Source organism: Amphiura filiformis, chromosome 5 (assembly GCF_039555335.1).
Source record: "Amphiura filiformis chromosome 5, Afil_fr2py, whole genome shotgun sequence".
Classification (NCBI taxonomy): Eukaryota; Metazoa; Echinodermata; class Ophiuroidea; order Amphilepidida; family Amphiuridae; genus Amphiura; species Amphiura filiformis.
In genome coordinates, this window is record NC_092632.1 from 66,615,318 (window position 1) to 66,641,575 (window position 26,258).

At 38.0% G+C, this 26,258-nt stretch overlaps 1 protein-coding gene across 2 annotated transcripts; it reads right to left on the bottom strand.

Annotated features, from left to right (window-relative positions):
- On the bottom strand, positions 1 to 26,258 carry LOC140153575 (phospholipase DDHD1-like). Of its 2 annotated transcripts, XM_072176356.1 has the most exons (12): positions 25,650 to 26,258; positions 19,242 to 19,421; positions 18,406 to 18,537; positions 16,611 to 16,758; positions 15,358 to 15,586; positions 13,799 to 14,064; positions 12,285 to 12,363; positions 11,295 to 11,444; positions 9,806 to 9,989; positions 6,813 to 6,905; positions 3,787 to 3,942; positions 1 to 1,503 (listed from the first exon to the last, which is right to left on the bottom strand). In XM_072176356.1, the coding sequence occupies exons 1-12, from the start codon at positions 26,191 to 26,193 to the stop codon at positions 1,352 to 1,354; spliced, it is 2,313 nt and encodes a 770-aa protein (XP_072032457.1). In that variant the 5' UTR covers positions 26,194 to 26,258; the 3' UTR covers positions 1 to 1,351. The 2 variants fall into 2 exon arrangements, with proteins under 2 accessions (XP_072032457.1, XP_072032458.1); XM_072176357.1 differs by lacking the exon at positions 6,813 to 6,905.

Below are 26,258 nucleotides of genomic sequence, written 5' to 3' on the forward strand. Positions count from 1 at the left end.
TCATGTGAAAGCTTTGCAGGTTCAGAATTCTTGTATGAATCCATGAATTGGGGGGATACTCAAGTTTGGTTTGGATCATGATGTTCTGCTGAGGATTTGAAAATGGATTCATGGCTATACCAATTTTCCATGAAAAATGAACCCATTCGCTATACTAAGAGTCCAAATTTTTGGCAAAATTTAACAAGTTTGTACAACTTTTCCCAAAATTTTTAGCAAAATGAAGCGGTTTTCTGAAAATTTTTCAGAAATTTGTGAAAAATGACCCATCCATACACCATAATTGGCACAGACATTAGGGTAATTGATATACCAAATGGCCACAAATGTGACCCACCATTGGTCGCATCACATACTGTTCTATACGACACAACACACGACGCATACTGAATGCGGCGTCTACTGGGTATCAAATACGTGTTAAAATCACCAAAATCATCAGAAATTGATTGGTTCAATATATGAAGAGCTTGTTTCCAAACCATGTTAAGTCCACAAACACATGTTTCTGATTTACCTGTGCGATATTGCTATGGGTTGTGATGCTATAGGTATAGTAATTTCAGTTGGATACACCATTACAAAGCAAACAGTGGATGGAATGCACAGTAACAGTACTGTGTGAGGCCTTTAGTTCCCAAATGAGAACAACAGTCTGCAGCTTGTTATGCAGCTTTGTTGTGGTAAATAATGGCTTGTTGATGGTACAACTCATTGTTATTGTATCACACGAGTAAATGAGAAACATGTGGTTGTGGACTTACCATGGTTTGGAAACAAGCTCTTCATATTTTGAACCAATCAATTTCTGGTGATTTTAACACGTATTTGATACCCAGTGGACGCCGCATTTAGTACGCGTCGTGTGTTGTGTCGTATAGAACAGTATGTGATGCGACCAATGGTGGGTCACATTTGTGGCCATTTGGTATATCAATGACCCTAATGTCTATGCCAATTATGGTGTATGGATGGGTCATTTGCATAATCAGTGTTTTTTGTAGCACATCCTCCTGAGAAGACTTATTCCAATATTCATTGTGAGAATGCATGACTTTTGTAAGGGCAAAAAAAATATAAAGCACGTGCAATAAATAGTCTAGCATCACATTCTCACATAAAGAAACTATAAGGATTGCTGGATACAAATGAATGATGTAAAATCGGCCTTACTTCCCATGCCTAGTTACCATTGCTGCGTGAATCACTGTATCTGGGATTTCCTTTTTCGTCACATAAGCTGTGTTTAACTTCTGCACTCCATTAATTAGGCAAGGGCTACTACTAAGCTCTTGGTAAACAGCGAATACAGGCCATGATAGGTTTTACTTGCCTACGATAGTACTATATGTCATGAAAGTAAGTAGTCAGGAAATAGTTGTGTTAAGATGAATAAAGCCACATCTGGTGTTGCCCAGTAGCTGGTGTGGGAGGTTAACGCTGATAGATAACTGCTGGACATGCTGCTTTCTTTTATCTCAAAATCTATGCGCTGATCCAATTCTGGGAAATACAAAAACAAACAAACATATGATCAGTACAAATTTTCTACCTGCTGATACAATTGCAGGGACTGCCTTTTGAGGAGAGCGAGGGCAATCACTTTCCACTGCTCTCCTTAAATTTGATATAGGAGTGATTTTTAGCTCTCCTTAGTTGACTATTCTCTCCTTACATTCTAGTGTAAATACTCTAAACAGAGCTCCTTGAAGGCTCCAGAAGAGCTATTTAATGCTCTCCTGAAAATTCCAAAAGACAGTCCCTGCGATTGATATGTGGCTACACCCCCTATGGAAGACATGACCTTAATCTTCCAAACAGGGAGTGTGAATTTCAAATGGGATTACTTGAATGGGTGACACCATTTGAAATCTATTTTTCTGGATTTTAACTGGAACTGCCCATTTCAAATGAACCTTTTCAACAGAAATTTTCGGAAATTAGTTAAGAAAGATGTTGCGTGCAGTAAACAAGAATGTTCACTATATTCAATCATACACTGGTGACAGTGCATTCGATGAGCGCATAGAGTGGTATGATTGTTCACTCCAATCATGTATGTTGCTCTTACTTTATGCAGCGCATTCAATGCAGAGGTTGAATACACATTTAATTCACCACTAATATAGTGGTGAAATGTCACTAAAATGTGAGTTTAACACTTTCATTTGACTTGGAATTGGTCACAAAGAACAACATTTCTCAGTATAATTAAAATAGACCCATTCCATGTCAACTCCAGGGATGTGCACCGCAGCACCTCTTTCAATTTTTTTTCTTTTTCTGTGTGGTGGTAGATATTGATGAGAAAGTAAAATCCGAAAATTTGAGCTTCATCGCCATTTTTGTTTTCCTGTGGCATCAATTTGAAATTTAAGGGGTCAGCGTAAAAATGTGTCCATAGCAGAGTTGTACACATTTTTGATTTCCATAAATGTATAAAGGACCCTTGTACAACTTTGAGAATGCATGTATCCTGGGGTACTTATGTGTGTAGCCATTCAAATCTGGGAATCTCTCAGAAATGTTGTAACTCCATTTTTAAATACCTGAAGTTGATGGGGATCAAAATGTCTGTCCATTGGACCAACTTTGAGGGGTCAGAACTCCAAAAGTAAAAATAATTTTTTGTCCATTTTTTTGCCAGTCAGAGCCCTTTGGTAGGACATTACTCTTATCCAATATTGAGCCTATTAGAATACTTTTAGCTGAGATATTACCCATACATTTTTGAACACTTTGAAAAACCAATGTCAGGGTATGTTGACTCTGAGAGATATTGGCCAAAAAATGGACAAAAATTATTTTACTTTTGGAGTTCTGACCCCCAAAGTTGGTCCTGGATGGACGGTTGCATTTTGAGGGCCCTATATCTTTTAAAGTAAAGGAGTTACAAGTTTTCTGATGCCAGATTTGAATTCTACACAAATAAGTACCCCAGGATACATACTTTTCAAAGTTGTAAAGGGTTTCCTTTATACATTTATTGACCTCCAAACGTCAACTTTCGCGTTGCGACACATTTTTTACGCTTACCCCCCCCCCCCCCTAAATTTCAAATTGATGCCACAGGAAAACGAAATGGAGTATGAAGCTCAAATTTTCGGATTTTACTTTCATCAATATCTACCATCACACAGAAAAAGAAAAAAATTGAAGAGGTGCTGCGGTGCACATCCCTGGAGTTGACATGGAATGGGTCAATATGTAATTCTCGATCATCTGAGCTCACGGTACTCAATATTTTTCTTGAGTGTACTACTATTTGAAGATTTAAATTGTTGCTGGTTTATCGCAAGTTTATTGCCGTATTTGTTCCACTAACTGCCCAGGCACCCACTCAGCGATTTTATTACACATAACCCCCATCATTATGTGCAGGAGCCTACTACACATCAAACATGGAACCATCTAAAGTTGCTTTTTTTAAACTTCCGTGGTCGTGCCTGTGCGTATCGTGTACACGAGCGTAAACGCAAAAGCAATAAACAATCACCCTGATTGGCTGATCAATGCACTTGACAACAAGCCGGCTGACCCATTGGTCTTCGCACGGCGCTGTAGTAGGCTTACCTTTGTCACTTCTACGCGATCGCAATTCACCAGCGCGTACCCAGACCACGGAAGTTTAAAAAAACAACTTTATACAATTAAAATCAATATTTTAGCCCATTGTTTACATTTGCAATTATGTAAACAATATCAAAAATAAGCGCCCACCCAAAATGATGTTGAAGTCTGACCCATTCTGAACACTACCATTCCTTCCTTGTGAGATACACTTACCCACACTATCGTCTGCGCTCAGTTCCCCTGTGTTCACATCCATGGCTTCTATCTGCATGTTAATACTTCGCTCCATGTCCCGCTCCATATCTTCCAATGCATCCAATTCAGGAATCTTATTTCCACGCGACCACTTAGCCCACATGCTACTTAGACCTATATGTTTGAGATATAAAGAAAATAGTTCAAAATGAATTTTTACACATCAAAAATTGTAATGTTGTCCTTGCTCTGTAAGGAATAACAGCATACTGCTAGTATCAACAGTAGAAATTTCATTTGAATGAACACAGTTGTCAACAGTGTGATGATTCTCCGCGTACACTGTCTGATGAACGCCCGCGTGTGCATTATGTGGAAGGGAATCCAATCCAGCCAACTCACTCATGATTGGTTAGTATTTTCATTAATGTATCCATGGTGATGCGTTCGCGTTGTACTTTGAAATGTACGATATACGATCACGGTTTTATTGCGTACAGCTGTTGGCAGCTGTGTTCATTCAAATAAAATCTTTTATTGTAGCATCTGCTGTCCAGGTATTAACAACAAAATCAACAAGATGAACACCAATAAGTATAAGAACAGCAAACTAAATATTTCAATCCAGGTGCAGGTATATGTTAAGAACACAAGCAGCAGAATTGGTACTCTGAAGATTAGCCATGCTGATCACACCAAGGTTGTAGCTGCATTTGAATATTATATTATAATCTCATCCATATTAGCCTATTTAATCACAAGGAAACAAAGTAGATTAATTCAAACAGTACCGAATCGGACATGCTTGTGTGTCGCTGATGCAGGCAAAATAGTGTAACTCCGGATTGTTTTGCTATAAGCCTGGCAAACACTGATGCAATTAAATGTGATTGCTTGCATTCTGTCTGTAACATGTTGTGCCAAAAATGTGTGCTAAGCACTGCATGCGCAAATATTTGTACCGCTCAAGCTTAAAGATGCGAATTATCATTCGATTGGGGCTCTTGTTGATACACTTTTTGCCCACCATGAGCGTCAAACCTAGGTGGCGGATTTACTATAGCGTTATTAATGGTGCCATTTTGAGTCGGTACTCTTTGACTATAATCTCTTTGCAAGGAACATAATATTCTCATTCTGATTGAAGTTGATAAACGAGTATAAAACCTACGGTGCAGCTATGTGTGCATTTAGCTGATATGATCTCCAGACTATAGTTTAATTAGCTTGTAATTGGCAGGAATTGTTAGGCTTTTACCACCATGCTGAAAAGTAGACCGACGTTAAGAGAGTTATAGTTCAGCTTTCTGGTCTATATTTGTTATGTTAAAGAAAGCAGACAGAGTATGCCTTGAAATAATAATTTGTGATACTTCTGGCAAGGTATCACAAGACACAATTCTTGAAATACAATGCATTGATATTAATCCGTTTTAAGGTTCGCCGATTACGAGCTGATCAAACTATAATTCATGTTTTGGTGCAGCATTTCCATTCACTGCTATTTACTTTTCCTTTCAATCTTGAATGAGAATCGATCATGTTTCCTGTAATTTGCATGAATTTACAGCAGAACTTGGGTTTTACCTCCATGTAAGCATCACTACATTTGCATATATGCCTAACCCTAAACTCTAACCCCTAGAACCAAACCTTAGAATTTGTGATAAATGCTTACACGAAGGTAGAACCAGACCTTGGTGCCATGCAATAAGTTCACGCCTGTAAGGTAGATAAGTAGAGCCATTCCAATATAGAGTGTTTTCATAATGGTCCAGAGTTAGTGGATTTAAAGCTATCTTAATTTATTGGTTCGTTTCAAAGTTCCTGTGCGCATTTTTTGCACGTTATTCCTGCCGGAATGAGTAAATCTCGATTAAAATCTTTATCTTGAACACACAGAAACTATGCGTACCTATTCCTGGCGAATTCTTGTCATAAAGTTTGTCCCACAATTTGATTAAAAAAAAAAAACCTAGAAAAAAAACTCGCATTCCACATTAGCTCTTCAATTTAGGAAGGGCTTTAAATTACGATGGCCTAATCATGATTTGCACACCCCGCGTAGTTAATACATTACAACTGCACATTAGAAAAGCTGACCTGCCTGTCAAAGGTCAAGGTCCAATTATGATCAGTTTCATAACATACAAGAACATCACGCTTTACACACAGACAACCAATAACTCCAAACTATTCTGAAAACACCCGCATTACTACTATTCACCATGCTTTTTAGCCATTTTAAGTATACCCTGTGTCAATCATTGGCACTCTTGTGCAAGACTGGTTAACCCTAACACTACCAATTCACCATACTTTTAGCCAATTTTTAGGCATACCCTGTGTCAATAATTGGTATCTTGTGCATGGCTGGTTAACCCTAACACTACCAGGTATGACAAAATACTACATGATATATGCACTGTGCATGTGTGCAACTTCTTTGTTTGTTTTCTCTCTTTATTCCTTCCTTCTTTCCCTTCCAGTTGCCAAAAAGGTGTTAGTGTTATTTAACCACTCCATATAGGCCTCTGTTAATTCTAACACTACAGGTACTACAAAATACTATATGCACTGTTTGTGCGTGCATCCCATGTGATGTGATGACGCAATCACCCTATGTGACAACACATTTTCGTTGGCCAGGCCAGCAAAAGACTTCTGGCTACCTGTCACCGACCTAGTGCTTGGCATGTGAAAGATCTCGGGTTCAAATCCTGACGGGAGTCCTGATGGAAGTATTCCTTCCTTCTTTCCCTTCCAGTCGCCCAAAAGCCTTTGGGGCATTAGGGTTAGTTATCCACTATCGAAACTCCATATAAACCTCTGTTAATTCTAACACTAACAAGGTACTACCAAGGTACTACCAAGGTACTACCAAGGTACTACAAAGCACTACATGATATACTCCAGTCACCAAAAAGCCCTTGAGGCATTAGAGTTAGAGAATCACACAGTGTGCATAACTAGGGTACATTGTGCAGATGGTTAGTTACCAGCAGGGAGGATAGGAAAGTAGTGTGAGATAAGTGCAATACTACCTGAAGACATGCGTGTCATATAGCCATCATTTAAAGCAGGGGAGTCTTGTTGTTCCCCATCACCAGATTCATCATCCATATCATCATAGATTTCTTGGAAGGGAAATACAGGACAAATACATTGTATACACACACTATTGTTATTTCTAATTCTCGGACAAATGCGTACCGTATTTCCTCAAATAGTCACCCCTGGGGGCGTTGCATTTTCCAAAAGGGGGGCGTTTATGTAGAGGTCATTTTTAGAACGATAATTCCCATTAAAATCAATAGGTAAGCTTAAAACACATGCGGAAATGATGAACTGTGAACTTAGGAATGACGACTTACGGGTTTATGACCAGATTTTTGCCAATTACCAACGCCATTAGCGATCATGTATGCACCTTGGTAAGCTTACTACACAAGATAGTATGGAAATATCAGCATTTTTGAAACATCTTGGTTGAAAAAAGTGGCGGGGGAGGCTTTTATTTGAAGGGGGTGACTATTAGAAGAAATACGGTTATGTGCCTTTTTGCTTGTGCATAGCGACTTCATACTTTGCAGAAACGCCAACCTTAGCAAACAGCTGCTTAGTAGCAAGCAGCTGGTTAGTCACAACCTTGCGTGGCATGATTGCTTTGATTTTATTCAAGTTGTGCATAGTCTGTGTGATTGGATTAATTTTTTTCAAGCCGTGTGTAGCTTTTGACATCATACACTCAGTGCTCTAAAATGCACATATCGTGCCCGAGAATTAAATGTAGCAACAGGAGTATTTTTTAAACAAATACACAAAATTCTTAAAACAAGCCTAAAGCTAATATCTACTAAGTTGTTGCTGTGCAACTACAAGAACATCTTTGTCAATTTGACAGCTGTGTCTCGTCTCAAGATGAGAGTAACGCCATGTTGGATTTTGTAGTGGCAGATTCAAATTGCATGCGCTAACCTCATCCCGTGGGGCGTACACACACATAGAAGGGCGATTTGTCCGTACGCTGGTGACGCAACCAGGTAAACACACTGATTTGTGTCTGCCACTACAAAATCCAACATGGTGTTACTCTCAACTTAAGACGAGAAACAGTATAGCAGCAAACAGCACTATATACTGGTATGTATTGATATCACTGTGGCCGGGTGACCACTTTTAATTACCTATGTATATAAAATGGTCTTGCAGTCACACACCAATGCAAGTTATGCATGTACAGTATAACAACCATAATTATTCTTTGCTTTAGAAGACAGGCAAAAAGATTAAATGCAAAGGGAAAATATACCTTCTCAATTAATCTATCCTTTTGTGATTCAAAACTTTAAATTTGAAAACATGCCATCTCAGAAATAAGATGTGTAATAATAAACACTGGAATATTAAGGTGGTACTACACTCCTTTTTGCATTTTTCTCAAAAAATAATAACATACTGGAACAAAAGTTCTGTATATTATAGGGGCAAGGAATCCAGTTACTGCACTGGAATTTCAGTGACTCAAGACAAGCGGCACGTTATTTATGATATAGAAAAGTGGTACCACTAGAATGTACATCATTTCTTAACATATATAATGAACCACTTGTCTTGAATCACTGAGATTTCAGTGAAGTAACTGGATAACTTGCCCCTATAATATACATAACTTTTGTTACCAGCATGTTAGACACAAAATTTATCAGGGGTTGTAGTACCACCTTAAGGGTAACCAAAAGAAACAAGTTTATTAAAATCAAACTGACAAGATGTGACATGATCAAGCCAAGTTATTTGTCACCTTGATTTAAATTTTGCATACTTTTTCAAATACTTGTAGCTATTCAATAAGTCCAATCGGTTTTTGAGAGCAGTTTTGGGACACTTTGGCCTCTGACATATCGGAGAAATTGCTGTAGTTATTATTCATTAATTTATTATTGTAATAATGTTATCATTAATAATATTTTAAATAATTAATTTATTAATTTTTATTCTAGTAAAACATTTTAAATAATATTTTGTACGCACAAAAAACAATGTTCCCAATAGGTCAGAGGGCAAAGTGTCCCAAAACTGCAAAAACTGTGCATTGCAAATTTCAATGCTGATTTGGCTTATATACTACAATATGAGATATGAAGAAGGAAAACATTTCTTTCAACCATTCTTAGGCAACAATTGACTCACATCGCTTGTTCACCTCCCATTCTCTCGGTCAGGGCTGTTCCATCTATTGCACCCGTTTCTGACATTTTGTCAAAGAGGGCACCCTCACGAAATCCCTATTTGTCTGTTCCAGTTCCAATTCAGTTTCAATTTTCTCAGCATAGAAAATAACAATTTACCTTTTCTTTTGCAATTACTGGAAGTTGATTTCCCTCACAAAAAACAGAACTTTTGGAATTGTTTCACCAAGAGGTAATTATTTCATGGTACGTTAATGTGATTTCCCCCATTGAGTGCTTCAGTCAGAGGGAGCATGAGATGGAACCAATGTGATGTAGGGATCTATCATGAGTGACGTCATGTCAACCTACCGAATATATATTTTTTCAATTAAACAAATGATTATGATAAACTGGCCTCAAAAAGAAACTCATAATTTTTCACATGGTCATATCTTAAAATACTGTCCATAAACAAGATCTGTTGTCCATGAAACAAGACTTGTTTCTTGAAGAAAATGTGTGAAAAGCAGAAGCAGCCCCATTCCACACTATTCCACTTACTCTTTTGAAATAATCACCTGTTTAAGGATCTTGTATGCATTCTCACAGATTTCTTTTGCTGGGTTCCAGTTATTCGCCTGTGAATGTGGTCTCGGAAGCTGTTCCGTGTTAGTGCATTTTACTGTTGTGTCAGTTGGACAACTGGTTGGTTACTGACATGTGTTTAGAGTAGAGTATTGAAGTAATCCTGTGTGTAATTTTTGTTCATTTTTATGGACAGGATTTTAAGATATGAGCTTGTGAAAAATTATAAGTTTTTGAGGCCAGTTTATAAGCATGCAGGCAGGCAGCCAGCTACTGACCTGATGAGCTGCTAGGCTCCTCCGATGCTCTTGCTGTCATCTCCTCTTCCTTTTTAGTAGCGGCAGAATAAGCCATGGGTTGGATCTCATGGTATGGAATCTGTTTAGTACTGTCTGCACGGTGTATCTTAAGAGGCCTGATGGTGGAGTAATGGCGTAGTATCAAAGGCTCAAGACGGTAAGCCTGCAAAAAGTTTGTAGGACAAAAGAGAAAAACTTTTATGAATAAAATATATAAATCCAGGATTAATGTATTTCTTTTGAAACGCTAACCAATACAAGCCTTGTCTGTTTTTCGATAGGCCATTATTCAAAGATATAAGCAGATTATTCAGAATAAAAAATTACAGGTCTGACATCCTTACACATATAGTTTGGTTGAAATGCTCCTTTTCACCCCGTGAAAGTCAGAAAATCATTGTAAGCCTTGCCTAAATTATGATGCTTTTGCAATACAGCAATGAATAGCAAGATAATTCCTTGTAAATTTATTGTTACATACCTCAATGACAGTTCGTGCTGTGTCACAGCACTTTCTCAAATTGAATGACCCGCTTAGTCGCTTTTCCTTGGCTGCTGAAGTAGATGGCATTTTTAGCAACTAGTCATATATATGCGGAAGGAAGTAGTAATGACCAGTTGCTAAAAATGCCATCTACGTCAGCATCCAACAGCTGATGGAAAGATGCAAAGCTGGTCATTAAATTTGAGGAAGTGCTGTGACACAGCATGAAACTGTCATTGAGGTATGTAACAACAACCTTATTTGGATTTGTTTTGAGAAATTTTGAACTATAATTTTATGAACAATATTTGTGATGAAATTATTTGCGGATTTGAGTGAAATTCCATAGCCATGGAGTGGCTGCTTCCTGGCTTGATCTGCAATCGAAGTTTTTTAAGGATGTATACAGATGAAGCAAGTTGTTGTTGTTTGCTGTATCAAGCCCAGGTAGACATATTATAAATCCTGTTCCATCAATCTAACATTCTGCTGCACTGTCCCTGACTTGGGACGGGTGGTGGTGGGTTGAGCGCTTTGTTCCCAGGAACCCTCCCTCTCCAGTGCAGCAACTGTTGACATCAGGGAATTACAGTAGTGGCTACTCCCTTCTTGCAGACTCTTTGTTTAGCATTGTCTACCCATATTTTTAATAGTGAGCATGAAAGAAGTCCAAATAATAATGTTGGGATATGAAGCTAAATTGGGCTATTCCATTTAATATCCACACTACCTCTGTGGAAGATTTAGCTAAAATCTTCCACAGAGTTTTGAATAGAATAGACAATTGGGCAACTCATTTGAAATACTCACTCCAGCTGTGGAAGATACAGGTAAAGCTATACAGAGGGAGTATGGGTTTCAAAATGATCAACCTTGACCAAATACATTTGAAAAACATACTCTCCCTGTGGAAGATATTTCCAAAATCTGCCACAGGGGTAGTGTGGATTTTAAATGGAATAGCCCATTCAGCTTTATACTCACCACAGGATCTGTTGGATGGTATATATTGAAGATTCTCTTACAAGCTGATTTAGGCATGATGTGTGTAACGGAGCCATTACCTTGGGGACGGGTACCACGTAATGCTAGAAACACAGCAAGAGGTGAGCCTACACAGAATAATGCATCTAACTGAAAAGATAAAGATAAAGAGACACATTACACATGAGGGCTGTAAAGCTTACACTCATGCAACCAAACAAACAAGAAATAAAGCGGCCATTTTGTTTTAGCTATTGAAATATTTTTGTGCATCTTTCAAGAAAAAAATAAAATAGCATACACTTATAGAATGAAGATGTATATTCACAAAATGAAGTCGATTAAATATGACAATTTTGAAGAATAAACCAATTTATACAAATTTATATGTATAGTAACAGAAAACAAAGACAAATCTTTATTCAGATATATGTGACAAGATTTGCTCTCCACATAAGCCAATATGTCAGTTATTTTGAACATTAAGTTATAACCAACAGCATATTATTACTGATAATCTAAGCCTTGAGTGTGGTGTGATTGCTATTGTTTATAATTGTTATTTGCTCTTTGAGTATTTTCACATTCAACATTCTAAAATATAGAGAGCTGCCAACAGTGCAGCTCTGCACATACATTAATCATATATTAAAGTCAGTCAAACATTAAAAAGTAACATAAAAAACTCATAAACAGTAAAACACAACAATTACTAAATCATTCAACATATTTGATTTGCTAAGTACACTAGTGAGCAATGAAACCCACAACCCTTGCTTTCTTAATTTGTTGCTTATAATTTAAAGTTCTTGCCTTATTTAAACCATGAGAAGTTATTACCATAAGAAAATTATTTTTGTTACTGTTAAGATGAAAAATGTGAAGCATTCATTTTTCAGTTTTAGTTTTCACCACTTTTACCAGCAACGTGTGCTTTTGTATGCATCAAAAACCTGCAAGTCCTGTCTCCGCACCTGTTTCTCTACTCACCTGAAAATCTAACTTTGGTGTATTGATTGCCACCGCTACTTGATTGGTTGCCAGTAACTTATCCTCAAGATCAGCAACTCTGAAAATATGTACAAACATATATATCTCAGTAAGAAAGCAAGAGCCACAACTGTATCTCACAACTAATTGAAAGCTATTCCAGATTTGTCAATACTCGACGCGAATGTAAGCTGGTGATAAACAATTTCAATAAGTTTAAACTGACTTTTAGCAGAAAAATTTAACTAACCTTGAATTTTCGATGTGTGACACAGATCCTCATCAGAAAAAGTCCCAAGATGTTGTGATGGACTTGCCCTTTTGTTGACCATTGGCGACTTTTGGTTGAATGAGGGCATTGTATAAGGTCAACTGCCCCCCCCCCCCAGCCGCAAACCCTCTGCTGTCGCCACAACATTGACTGGGAATCCACATAGGTATTAGCCAAGGATGATAGAGAGTATCTCGGTTTTGTGCAGAAGGCCATCCAGATCAAGAAGAAATCGCCAGAATTAAATCGCGATCAAGGACTGGAATTACCAACCTTATACAACGCCCTCATTCGAACAAAAGTTGCCAGTGGTCAACAAAAGGGCAAGTCCATCACAACATTTTAGGACTTCTTCTGATGAGGATGTGTGTCACACATCGAAAATTCAAGGTTAGATAAAATTTTTGTGCTAAAAGTCAGTTTAAACTTCTTGAAATCATATTTGTCAGTGTTATTATCACAACACCAAAGAAGTTGCCATTACAACTCAACAGGATTGGTGAGTATATCAAAACCATTTTTGTTACAGGAATTTTACTCTTTACATCCCAAGGGGCCTTGTATTCCAATGTGAATCATGCTCGTGTATATACTGATATTTTATTTTATATATTTCACGGTAGTTTCCTACTTTTGTATATACTGATATTGATAAAGATATAAGTATTTTGCCCTTTTGTTAAAAAAAAACACACCATAAATTTCTAAATTCCTATACATTATATTCTGATCAAAAAACATGTAATTTACTAACCACATATTCTGATGAAAAATCACAACCAACACTAGCTTCTAGATAAGTACGACACTCTCTTGCCCATGGTGACCATATGCAGCGTAAACATGCAAGAGGGGTTCTGATTGGCTGATCATAACAACAGACTGGTAATCTGCTTAACCGATTATGTGTCAAAACTTTGTTCGGCTCTCAAAGGGAACACAAAGACTGGCCTATGTCGCTCAGGGTGCCCGCATCGATCAGTGCAAGAGAGCACTGTTCTTCTCACAAAGTTAGTGTAGTAAATCTTAACCCCATGAGAACTATCTGCCAATTGGCCAAAAAGTTTTCATTATCAGTTGGACCAATCAGTAACATTGTTAGAATAATTTCACCACATGAAAAAAATGGGGTGAATTATTTGCAAAGCTCCATTCTGATTGGTGATTAAAGTGAAGATATCATGTAATTGACCAATCAGTGGCAATGTTAGATCAGCAGGTAGTGCTCAGGGGTTTAACTTACCTCTTTCTTGCACTATTCAGTTCAGCTGCCAGTCCTTGCTGCTCCTCACTCACTGTATCTAAATCGGGATGACTTCCTGCTTCATGGGATAAATATTGGTCATATAAATGTATAGGATTCCAACCAGTTAATATATCGTAGACAATGACACAGCCTAGAGAATGTGCAAAGATGGACACCCTGCCACCATTGGCTTCAAAGCCAGGATTACGAGAGCAGAATAGATGATAGAGACGATTAAGCTCGATGTGTAGAGCCTTAACAATCTGTGGGGAAAAAGAGGATATTAAAATGGGCTATTCCGGTTGAAATTCATCCCCCTATGGAAGACATGACCTTAATCGTCTACACATGGGAGTATGAATTTCAAATGGAGTTGCCCATTTAGTGTTGTCTACTCCAAAATGGGCTATTCCAGTTGATATCCATACACCCTCTTTGGAAGATGTGACATGAGGTGTGCATTTCAAAAGGGATTACCTGAATGGACACCTTCATTTGAAATTCACACTCCCTGTGTGGGAGATTAAGGTCATGTCTTCCATAGGGGGTGTATGGATTTCAACTGGAATAGCACAATGCAACCAGAATGCTACTGACCATCCTCTATTGTCATGTATAGTAATGATGGAGTCGATCAAGACATGTTGAAAACAACGCAATTCTGAGATACACTTTTAAATTTATTTACTTGGCCAAACAAAAAACTGATCATCTCATTTTTTCAGTAATGTCAGATAAAACCATAACTTGCATGAACTGTCCCAGTGTTAAAATTAGGCACGAAACCGAGTCTTTTACTTAAAATTTTCAATTTTGACTGGGAATAATTCTGGTATACCCGGTGCACAAGTATAACCCTAACCCTCAAAATAGGGTGCACAGGGTAAACCAGAATTGTATTGAAAACACAGGTTGGTGCCCATGGTAAACCAGAATTGTACCGCTATTTTCTCTCAGACTTAATACATGTTATGGCATAATATGGCGTTAGGTATAGTCACTGCCACTATTCTTTCTGGTAACAAATAATTAGAGTACAAATTCTAATCTCATTGCATGGCTATGTGCAAATCCCAATGTATGTCCTGCCAATTATGCAAGCTTTGCAATGGTGATTTTAGTTCAATTATTGAAATAATTACTTTTTAAACGCTAGGCTGTAACAGTGTTTTTTTAGACTTTTAAAATGTCTAAATTTTTTGCAGACACTTAAAAATGTCTGCAATCAAGACAATTTTTTTAAAGAGTAATAATAACAATGGGCTATTCCACTTGAAATTCACACTACCCCTGTGGAAGATTTGGGAAATATCTTCCACAAGGGGGAGTATGTTTCTGAAATGTAACTGGTCAGGGTTAATCATTTTGAAACCCATACTCCCCCTGTATTATGGCTTTACTTATATCTTCCACAACTGGAGTGAGTATTTCAAAATGGTTTTCAAAAAAAGTTACCCAATTGTCTATTCTATTCAAAAGTCATACTCCCTCTGTGGAAGACTTTAGCTAAATCTTCCACAGGGGTAGTGTGGATTTTAAAAGGAATAGCCCAATACCTCTGATCTATGCAGTGGACTTGTGTAGTACAATACATCCATGCCAGTACTGTTGAGCATCCACCTCAATCCCTTTAACTTCTGTGGGGTAATAGAATCCACTATACCGTCATCTAAACGCAGTGAGGTTCTCCACTCTACTGGTAGAAATTCAGCCCTCTTGGTCGATGTACGACTGATGAGATCAGGGAAATGTTTACTCTTGACTTTATCGGCTGAATTTCTTAGGCTGTAAGAACAAAAAGGCGAATGCAGTGACAATATTATGCAATAATGCTGGTATAGCCTTCAGGGGAATCACCCCCTAAACATTATTGTTCTTTTATGCTGAAATACATGTATTTTTGTTGATGGTCACAGATCCGAATTTCTGGCAAAATCCGGAAGTTACATCTCTGGTATATCAATGTCACTGTTATCAGTAGCTTATAAATTGAAAATGATCATATCTTTTATTTATTTATAACTTTAGCCGAAGCTACGCAAACCCAAATAGTGCTCAGAAGCTGCTAAATTCAAGGGATGCCAACCGAATATGATGGGACAGGGATATGGGAAGAGGTCTGATTTTAGATGCAGGAGGAAAACCGGAGCACCCGGAGAAAAACATGTGAGGACGAGCATTGATCGGCAATTAAAATCACATGTGTCAACGAAGGGAATTGAACCTGGGCCACTGTGGTGAGAAGCATGTGAGAAGACAACTACACTAACCAATCCTCCGCTATAAATCATATCTGTTTCAATGAGGGTTTACACTTTTTAGTCTATTTAGTCCTTTAAAGTACATTTTATAATACAAAATAAGAAAGCTAGTCTTTATCTGACAAGAGACTCATTTTGCAGGAATGCATCACATATTTAGACAATACATTAAATCACACAAGATTAAGGGGGTACTACACCCCTGGCCAATTTTATGCCTATTTTTGCATTTTTCTCAAAAAATATAGCGCATTGGGGAAAAGTAAGATATGTATATTATAGGGGCAAGGACTACAACTACTGTACTGAACATTCAGCAACTCAAGGCAAGTAGTTATTGATTTATTGATCAAATATTGGTTTTCCCTCATTTTTGACGGTAACTCCACAACTGAAGTCTGTGCTGAATTGGCCAGGGGTGTAGTACCCCCTTAAAGCAGAAGTTATTGTAACAACTTATTGAATTATCTTTGAATAGTTCAGAAGTAGCTATAGTCGATTACACAGTTTTACCAACACACACAACACACAAGTGGAGATTCACTTACTCTTTGCAACATTTGATGATACTTGAATGGTCCATAATTTGCCCTACTCCATGAACCACAAAGATAAGATCTGATATAGGTGGTGGTTTGTCCTCTAGAAAAGCCTCCTGTGGGTAGCCTCGAAGCAAACGATACCCACTAGATGAAGCTGAAGCAAAACAAAAATAAGTACCATGAACCAATAATTTATTGTTATAGAGGAATCCAAATTCACGCATTCCTACACCTGACTAGCAGCCTTTAGTTGGGTAGCCCTCGGCTACAATGCACTCAAAATGTGAAATGATTCGGCCTTGGCGGAAATATTAAACTGCATTCCATCACCCGTTTTACACCTTCCGCGAAAACACAGGTAGACAAAAGAATAACACAATACAGTTCCCTTTGACAAACACACAGCATGGTCTATTCGCTGTTGAAGTGACATAATAAACGGATTAACTACACGCGGTATCTATGCATTGATGTATACTTGCGAACAAAAGGACTGTGTATGAATAGATGCGACGGGATTACCTGCGGTATTATCTCCATTATATATATTATTAGCTATTATTCTATTAACCCTCCTCGTCCTTGCATCTTCTCTAGGTGTTAGGCGGCTTTTATTTGCACAATTGGGCGCTCAAAACACCAGGTTGGTGCTAGCGGCTACCCAAAGATGTCCGACCAAATCCTGACCATAAATGCTAAGTGATCAACAGAAGCTTATACTCTGTTCTGTGGTTATAGTCCCAAGCCGTGACAACAGTGTCTTTGCTAGCCACCCATCTGCCCGTCATTTGAGACAGGCAGTTTGAGAAAGGCTATTGACCTTTTTAGTCAACCAGATTTGCAAAACAAGGTCATAGCAACACATATATTTGAACTCTTTGATTCTCCATCGGGTTGTAGAAGTCTGGTAAATGTTTGAAAGATCAAATTAGGACTTAGGCAATTTTATTCAAATGATGGGCAAATCTCAATTTCTAGCCAAGACACTGCGTGACACTTGTATTCAATATCAGTATAAAATGTGAAGTAACTTCATCAGCAGCTGGGCAGCTTTTAGCCTGAAATTTACAAATCAGACCTCCCAAAATAAGTAAGCAGAAATTTATAACCATAATCTACCTATCTTAAGCCTCCAGCATACTTTCCTGCTGCTTGCCGCTGCGGCAGGGCGTTTCAACCAATGACAAGCCTTTATTGTGTCCGTTTGTCTGCAATGCGTGTGCGCCACCCGCTGAGCGGCAAGCGGCAGGGTAGTATGAAACCAGCATTAGAATATCCTACGTCAATCCGCGTATATATCCAAGAGCTACAACATCTGGAAGGAGGTACAGATGGACATTGCAAAAACAGCATGCTTTAGGAGGCATAAAAATCTGCCATTGTTTCACAGATGAAATCTGATTAAAATGTGGTTTGCACCTTTTTCAATCCAGGTTTTACTGCGATCAGGTCACAAAAAAAACCCATGGATTTTACGTGCCCGATTGACCCAGATTTTGTGCTTTGGGATAATTTTTTTACTTTTTTGCTGAAATCAGCCATTTTTGGGCCAAATTTGATATTGACAGAATTTTTTTCGAAAATTCAGAACATTTTCAAAATATGTTTGTAAATAAATTATCAAATTTTTGCCAAAAAAAATCCCGACCGACCCTACTTGAAAAGTCCATCTGCCCTTGCACAAAATACATTTGCTCTACTAACTCATAAGGTGCTGCTATAGATAGTGTTTCAATAGCATTACAAAGTTTGTTTGGATATATCCGAACCAAAACCTCTTGTGATTTGTGTTGACACTAACCTTTAGAGAATCCAATGCTTGTTCCTATTGACCTTGCTAATCTGGAGCTTGTGGAATCACTATACATAAAGACATCTTTGATAGAATACCAGTCCACATGACAATCCTTGAATCTCATCTGATAAAGCAACACTGAGAAAACAAAGTTAAGATTAAGCATGTTAATCACCTGTATTATTTGCAACCACCATTTGTATTGTGTAAAAATAAATATTGAAATATTACAAAAAAATGTATGTAGTTACTTGTAGACACTTGTTCATGGGCAAGGGGGGGGGGGAACCAAAAAATCACATATTTCAGACCTTCCTTTTTGAGGAGCTCGAAATTTGCACCAGAGCTCCTACAGCTCTCCTTAACAACATTTCAGGAGTATGATTTACTGGGCTCCTCACTACTCTAATCCCTATGTTTTAATACAGATATTAAAAGATTGAGCTTCTTGTTGAACACCTTTAGTAAACTCAGGAGAGTGATTGTGATTAACAGAGCTCCTGCAATTTAAAAAAATGAAGGCTTGATATTTTAAGTGCTGTTCACTTTTTCCATAAATTACATAGCACGATGACATCACTTGCACATGCAGTGGCTAGAATAGCCAGTGTCTACACAATGTATATGTTGCAAACAGAATTGGGGTCATTTACTCATTACCGGTATGGGGTCAAATTAAATAATTAAATAGCACAATGATGTCACTTACACATTGCACCAGCTATAGATATTGGCTATGGCTACTGGTAATGCAATTAGCTATCTACATGTAGATTTTAATGTTTGACTGAAGTTTGTCAAAGTTTGAATCATGTCAAAAATCTTTTGCTTGTACACTGTACCTTCTTTCTGTGGTTTTGCATTCTTGGTTTGCTTGGGATCTGGTGAAAGTTCTGCAACAATCGTCTGTCCACCAAATCGTTTAACATGTTCTGTTTCAATCTGCTGGGCTATGTTGTCATCGATGGGCTCCTGATTGCTGTGGTAAAACCATGTGCCACGTAAAACATCAACTGCATCATCTGTATACATTATAATCGTACATGTAATGTACAAATAACAAAGCAAAATTAAGGCAGCTGTGCTTTGCACTATACGTCGAACAACTGAATACAAGCACAACGTATGGACCAATATATTTTTGTAAACATTTTAGGCCTATAACAAAATGTATATTTCGTACAAATTGTACAACTATAGTTTCTACCCTATGACCTATAAAAGTTACCTGTTAGCAAAGTGTCCGCAAAAAACTGGTCATCGCAAGTATCTTTGATGCTGAAAACTAAGGATATTCACGCAGGGACAGGCCAAAAACCTTACCTCGATCGTAAAATTCAGCCGATGCATGTCATAAATAATTCATTATTCCATTGTGTAAATGTCACTGATTGTGTCCATGTATTGTTATTGCAGCTGCGATCTCGCGCGAGAGCAGTTGTCAACCTGAATTTATACTCGATCGCTGCATCTGCATGTGAATTCGCCTCTCAAAAACCTCTACGAGGTTGTTGCATCGAGCACGCTGACTGGCTTAGCAATTATCAAAGTAGTTTTGTAAACCAATCAGGTTAGACGTACTTTACTGGCGAGTCACATTAATTAATACCGTAAAAGGCCGTCGCGTTCATGGATTGGCTTACGATTTCAAAGAATGGCTTTTGCAACCAATCACAATACGGGTTATATGACGCCCGTCAGAAATTTTACATACGTCCACGATGACGTCATGCCCTAGTGCCACGAGGCTGGCTTTTCTGAAGCGAGAGAGTGGTATAAAGTCAGTTTCACACCTGTGATTTAATGGAGCACATCCACAGCGCATTTAATTGACAGATAAAAATGAAATTGGCAAATCTGAGCAACGGGATTCCATGAAATGGACGATTATGTAAGTTATTCTACAGGATCGGTAATAATTAACAGCTGGTCTGCTGTATTTGAAGTGCATATTGAAGTTGGTAAGTTTGTGACTTCTTATGTTATGTGCAATTGATATTATAGGAAGCCTAAATTGGCAGGCTCTCATGCAATGTATCCGTCTCTTCCGAACATATATGGACGTTCAGGGCAAGTCATACTGAAGTATGACTTGCCCACACAGGGTATATAGCTGTGCACTCTCAGAAATGCATGTAGTAAGGCACTTGAAACTTGATTCTGAGTTTAGCGTCCACCGCCCGCATTATGAATTTTGTGCCGTGTTTGAGATGTAAAATCTGAAAATAATTCATTATTTTGTAAAAAACTACCAAACCAGAAAGAAAATTTGTTCTGTAACATTTTTAAACCCCTTTTTTTGTATTTGAACCCTTCAAAAACTATATAGAAAGCCTTGAGAACTATTAGATGAATCCATCTAAATATTTTAGCATTAAAAATATACAGGTTTGTGACCCTTGCTCTATCCAATTATTTCAATTATACCTTTGGGATACCAGGGTAGACTAGAAGAGAATCTAGCCAAAATGTTTTACCAGATTGTTGATGTTGTAAATAATTTAACTAGGAAAGACCTAGTTTTGACAAATTGGTGCCAAAAATTTATTTCATAATGTTCTGCATGATTGTTATTTTTGTATTATAATACAAAAATAACAATCATGCAGAACATTATGAAAAAAATTTTTGGCACCAATTTGTCAAAACTAGGTCTTTCCTAGTTAAATTATTTACAACATCAACAATCTGGTCAACCCCCCCAATTCCCCCTATCCTTAAATGTATACGGAGAGGTTAGTACATATTGTACATGTAGGCACCGGAGTTTCGCGCGATCGCGCAAAAAATCACGATTTTGGGGACTGTCCATCACGATTTTGGTGGTCCATCGTGAATTTTGAGAATTTTGCCAAACACACTACTTTTCAATGTAAATTCACCAATAAACAAACACAAACTGATAATAAATAGTTTTCATGCAAACATCGACGAAAAAATAATGACTCACCAAGCTTCCAGAAGTTGTAAAATATAATCCGAATAGTTTATAAACATGGTAAGTAATACTTGAACATGTTGAATAGAACTCTGGGGATTCGGTGAATTAATGATGTAATTAAGGTTACACGAAGAAACGTATAAAAAACGTATAAAAGACGTATAAAGTTGTTCTCTAAAACTGCGTTTTCTCAGCAATCAAATATCGCAGTGAGTCAAATGTTGGTGCATGGATGTATCTTAACATTATTTTTGTGTGTTTATACAAATTTTTAGAATCCGTTTGAAAATCCTTCGTTTAAATCATTTTTACGCACCATGTTCACAAGATCAAAAACATGTTCCATGCAGTTTTTTTCAAATATTCGCTCCGTATAAAACCACGCCGAGTGATTGTTTTCTCCTTTTTTGTATTGTACTACAAATCGACCAAAGAAATAATGTTGCCATGGGGAAGAACCAAAAACAGTACCGATTAAATTTTATTAGCCCGTTTTTGGGAACAATTTTCGAGAATATTGTACCACAAAACGCTGTTATGTTACATTATCGATATCTGGATTGTTGAACGTTAATTTTGATTTCTAACTGCCTACATTATTTCTCGAAAGTATGTCGATTCCTTTACCATTTGAATTTCACTTCAAATTTAAGCTACTTTTGCAAAATCGAGGTTTTTCGCCATCGATACCTCCGACATTTACAGCGGTGATGAGATTGTTTATCATAAGAGCCTGGTATGCACTATTCCATAATAGTCAGTTTGAGATCAATTGATTTCACCGATCACTCAGTAGCTCAATCGGTTAGCACGCTGGACTCACGTTCGACTAGATATAATACTATAGTTTTGAGCTGGAAAACTTTGGTACGTGTTCGAGTCCCTATGTGGTCCATTCCATCTATTTTATTTTATTTTTCTCTCACTTTTTCCTTTTTTCTTGTTCGTTTCTTTCTTTCTGACTGCAGCGATTGATCGTTTTTGCCCGCTTTTTTTCATTATATAATTCAGGGATTTTTAGGCTATACTAGTCTAATAGGCGCGGCCTATGAATATATTTTTACAAATTAGATTAACAAAATATTGGTTGTTGGTTTTGTTACTGTTGTTGTAGTTATTGTTGTAGGCCTATATATTGCATAATCAGGGTATACATAGGCATAGGCATACTAGGCCTATTATAGCCTATAGAAGCATTTTCACGACAAATATCATCCAGGATAATTTTCAAAATTGAAAATTTAGAAAATCCAAAGGAAAATTGCCGAAAACGGCTGCCCACAATCACCCCCTCCCATCAGCCCATATGGTCCTATCATGGTCGCCCCTTCCCTATCCCTGCAACATATAGGATGACTCACGAGCCGCGGTTTGTCCGTGGCCCTAGTTCAGATTAATACACTATTGTACGCGTGAGTTCATTCTTTTCTGCATGGCTGTTTCCATTATTAACTTACGCCCCTCTGGAATCAAGCCTTGAAAATCAATTGTATTTAACCTTAATAAACTATCGGCCTACTTCCTGCATCAACTTCCCGTCAGTTTTACTCTTTCTTGGCTCAGGGATAAGAGTGGGAAACCTGTCACGTCATATGAGGACGGGTTTCCCACTCTTGCGGTACGGGGCATGCTAGAGATTTCCTACGTGCGAAGGTATTAAAAAGTTTTCAGAAACGGAGGGGGGTTATAATTTCCAGTGTAGCAAAGGCTCAAATATTTTATTCGGAACACGAAGAGGGAAATAACAAGTGAAATTATCAGCTTTGTGATGTTTTTCAGCAGAGAAAAAAAGGTAAGAAATAGAAGTCTAATTTGGAAGCTTATACTAGCATTGTTTTTGCAATGGTTTTCCGTGTTCCTGGTTGAGTGGTTGACTAGCAGCAGGGTAAATACTGGAAAACGCATTTTTGCGCTTTTGACTTGAATTTTCGCATTTTCGCTTTATAAAAAAAACCGGCCGCGCATTTTGCGTTTTAAATCGCCTTGTGAAACTCCGATGCCTAACATATTGGAGTGAAGAAGACTGGCATGGTATACTTCGGAATACATTTAGTTTTTTTTTTTTTATTTTTAAAAACAAAAAGCAAGATAATTATACTTTTATAAATGTTTATGTGTGTTTGTGACATTATATTGCGACTGGCGATACCCAATTAGAATGAACAAAAGTGCATATAAGCATTGGTAAAAGGCAGCTGATAATGAAACCGTGAAAATAATGAATAATGAAAAAGTTGCCTCATTATGAGCTGAAAAAAATGGGACGCTAAACTCAACATCAAGTTTCAATAGCCTAAAAGCCACAACTTCATTAGTTCCAGTAACTGTAACTCGTCATGTAGATGTCATTATGTTTATGATAAAGACTGAAGTCTTGCTGGCAGGACTATAACTTCATGCCATGGACAACATAGGCTACATAACATACTAATTACTACATGTATGTACAGAAGTACACATCTTTAGAAAGGCAAGAATCAAGGAATCTAAATACATGTACATGTACATGTAGGCTAAAGCCAAGAATTTTCCGCGTTGCGGAAATTCCGCGAAAATCGCGGAATTCGGAGGTTAAGCGGAAAACGCATTTCTGAGAAAAAATTAAAGAAAATAAGCAAAAATGGCCTAGAAAAAGGAAAAAAATACAATTGAAAATAAATAAATAAAATACTAAATGAAATGGGTCTTCAAAATTCATCAAAATAAAGTAAAATCCGTCATAGATTTACCGTACAACGCCTGTCCTACCTCCCATTGCAGCCGTGGTACCCAATCACCCATCCCAACTTTGCAAATCGCAATGATCGTTACAAGATACTTGTGAAATTTTATTATGTCAGAAATGTGCTAAAATTACAAAGCGGAGAAAAGCGGAATTTAGCATTTGTAAAGCAGAAAATTCTTGGCTTTAATGTAGGCACAGAGTTGGTGTAAAACAACAAATTTGGAGATAATCACAAAATTATTAAAATTAAATCTATGTTCTACCAATTCCAGAAAAATCCATTTTGCCATACAATATGAAACAGGTAAATCTTTACAGAAGAATTATTTAATTTGTGTACATCGTGGAACATACTCTTTGCGTGTACACAGATAACATCACTAATGCACTTATCAAGTCTTTCCCCGGCCCTGGGGGACCCGGGACATAGCGGGGAACATGCAGGGACATAGCCGGGGATGTACACAAAATCATTGCCCATGCAGGCCGGGAAGTTAGCCGGGACTTGGCGGGGATGTACAGTAGATCGTCCCCGCTATGCCGGGATTGCCGGGCCAATCATTCATGTTAGCGGTGCTTTTGCCGGGGTGTACAATTTTTCCCCCGCACTGCCGGGACATATAGCGGGGACTTTCACGAAGAAGTCACACCATTAAAAAACATCAGTACCCGGTACCGTATACCAAGAACTGCCGATTTTGACATGCATACTCTTCTGTAATGCACTATTTTCACGATTGTGGCGCTACAAAGCAAACTGAGGAGTGGGGTAATTACTTGTTATATAAGTAACCAATATTATATTTTAAAAACCAATTTCGTGCATGTACTTAAAAATGAAAGTCCACTTTTTTTAAAACACTTTATTTTGTTTAAATCCTTGCGTCTGCATGTAAGTTAAGGCTTAAACATGTCAATGTCTTTTAAATTATCGGAATGCACTATTAAATCAGCCGTGTTGTGTACGATCACTGCTATCCAAATAACCCAATCGATCTTTTTTTATTAGGCCTATAATGTTGTTCATTCAATAATCGACACAGGTATATTAAACTCTGCAAGATGGGCCGGGGCATAGCCGGGATTGTACATTGTTTTAACGCAATTCCTGGCACATGGGGTCGGGGATTGTCACACTGTAGCCCGGCTAGCGGGGCCGAGTCATAGCGGGGATGTACAGAAAATTTATGCCCGTAGGCGGGACTTTAACGGGGTCAGTGCCGGGGATGTTACGCTGGCAAAATGTACTTCCCCGGCTAAGTCCCCGCTAGTCCCGGGTCCCCCAGGGCAGGGGAAAGACTTGATAAGTGCATAATATGAACACGTAGATATCACAGGGGCGTAGCAAGAGCATCAGGGGCCCATGGACAAGGAGTAACAGGCCCTTTACCAGGGCGGAATTTACCATATGTGGGCCCTGGTCCAGGCCAAAATTTGGTGGCCCCGATCCGTGAGCAGTGCTATCCAAGCAATGACATTTTGGGAGAGGAAGAGAATTCTCACCAAATACAAGCAGCGCAACGCCTGAACTGCTGACCATAAATCAATGTGACTGACGAAAGAAAATACAGTACTGGTACATACCTTTCCAGTAAATTGCATAGCATTTTTTCTCAACAATATCCACTTCAAAAAGACCACCTTGGACTGGAATTCTTTCAATTTCCAATGGTACATCACCATGTACATAGATCTGACGATACTTGTACTCAAGTTGGCAAGAGTCGTAGCCAATGAACGGTAGCCATTTCACGGCCTTTTTGTTTGATTCGTCTTTGTAAAACCAGCGAACTTGTGGCACAGTCAAATCTTTGACAACATTATCTTCAGATTTTAAAGACTTTCCAAGGATGGGCTTTTTAGGTGGTGGTGGTCGTGGTGGTTTCTTAGATTTCTCTGGACTTTTTGTAAGATCAATGACTACTTGACTTGGGTCACTAGGATTACTACATGTATGTGATACTGTTGACTGTGGATTATACGACGGTGGTCTGTAGTCGGAATCTAGTGACAAATCATCTGTTTCCATCGACTGATCCAGTATGCCAAAACCAAGTCCTGCTGGTACATTCTCGGCACAAGAATTAATTGATGTACCATCATCATCTAAAGAAGGATAAAATGACATGATTTGACAACTTATTATTCACATGCGGAAATGCTTTATGTCGAAAAATCAGTGGTAAAATCACA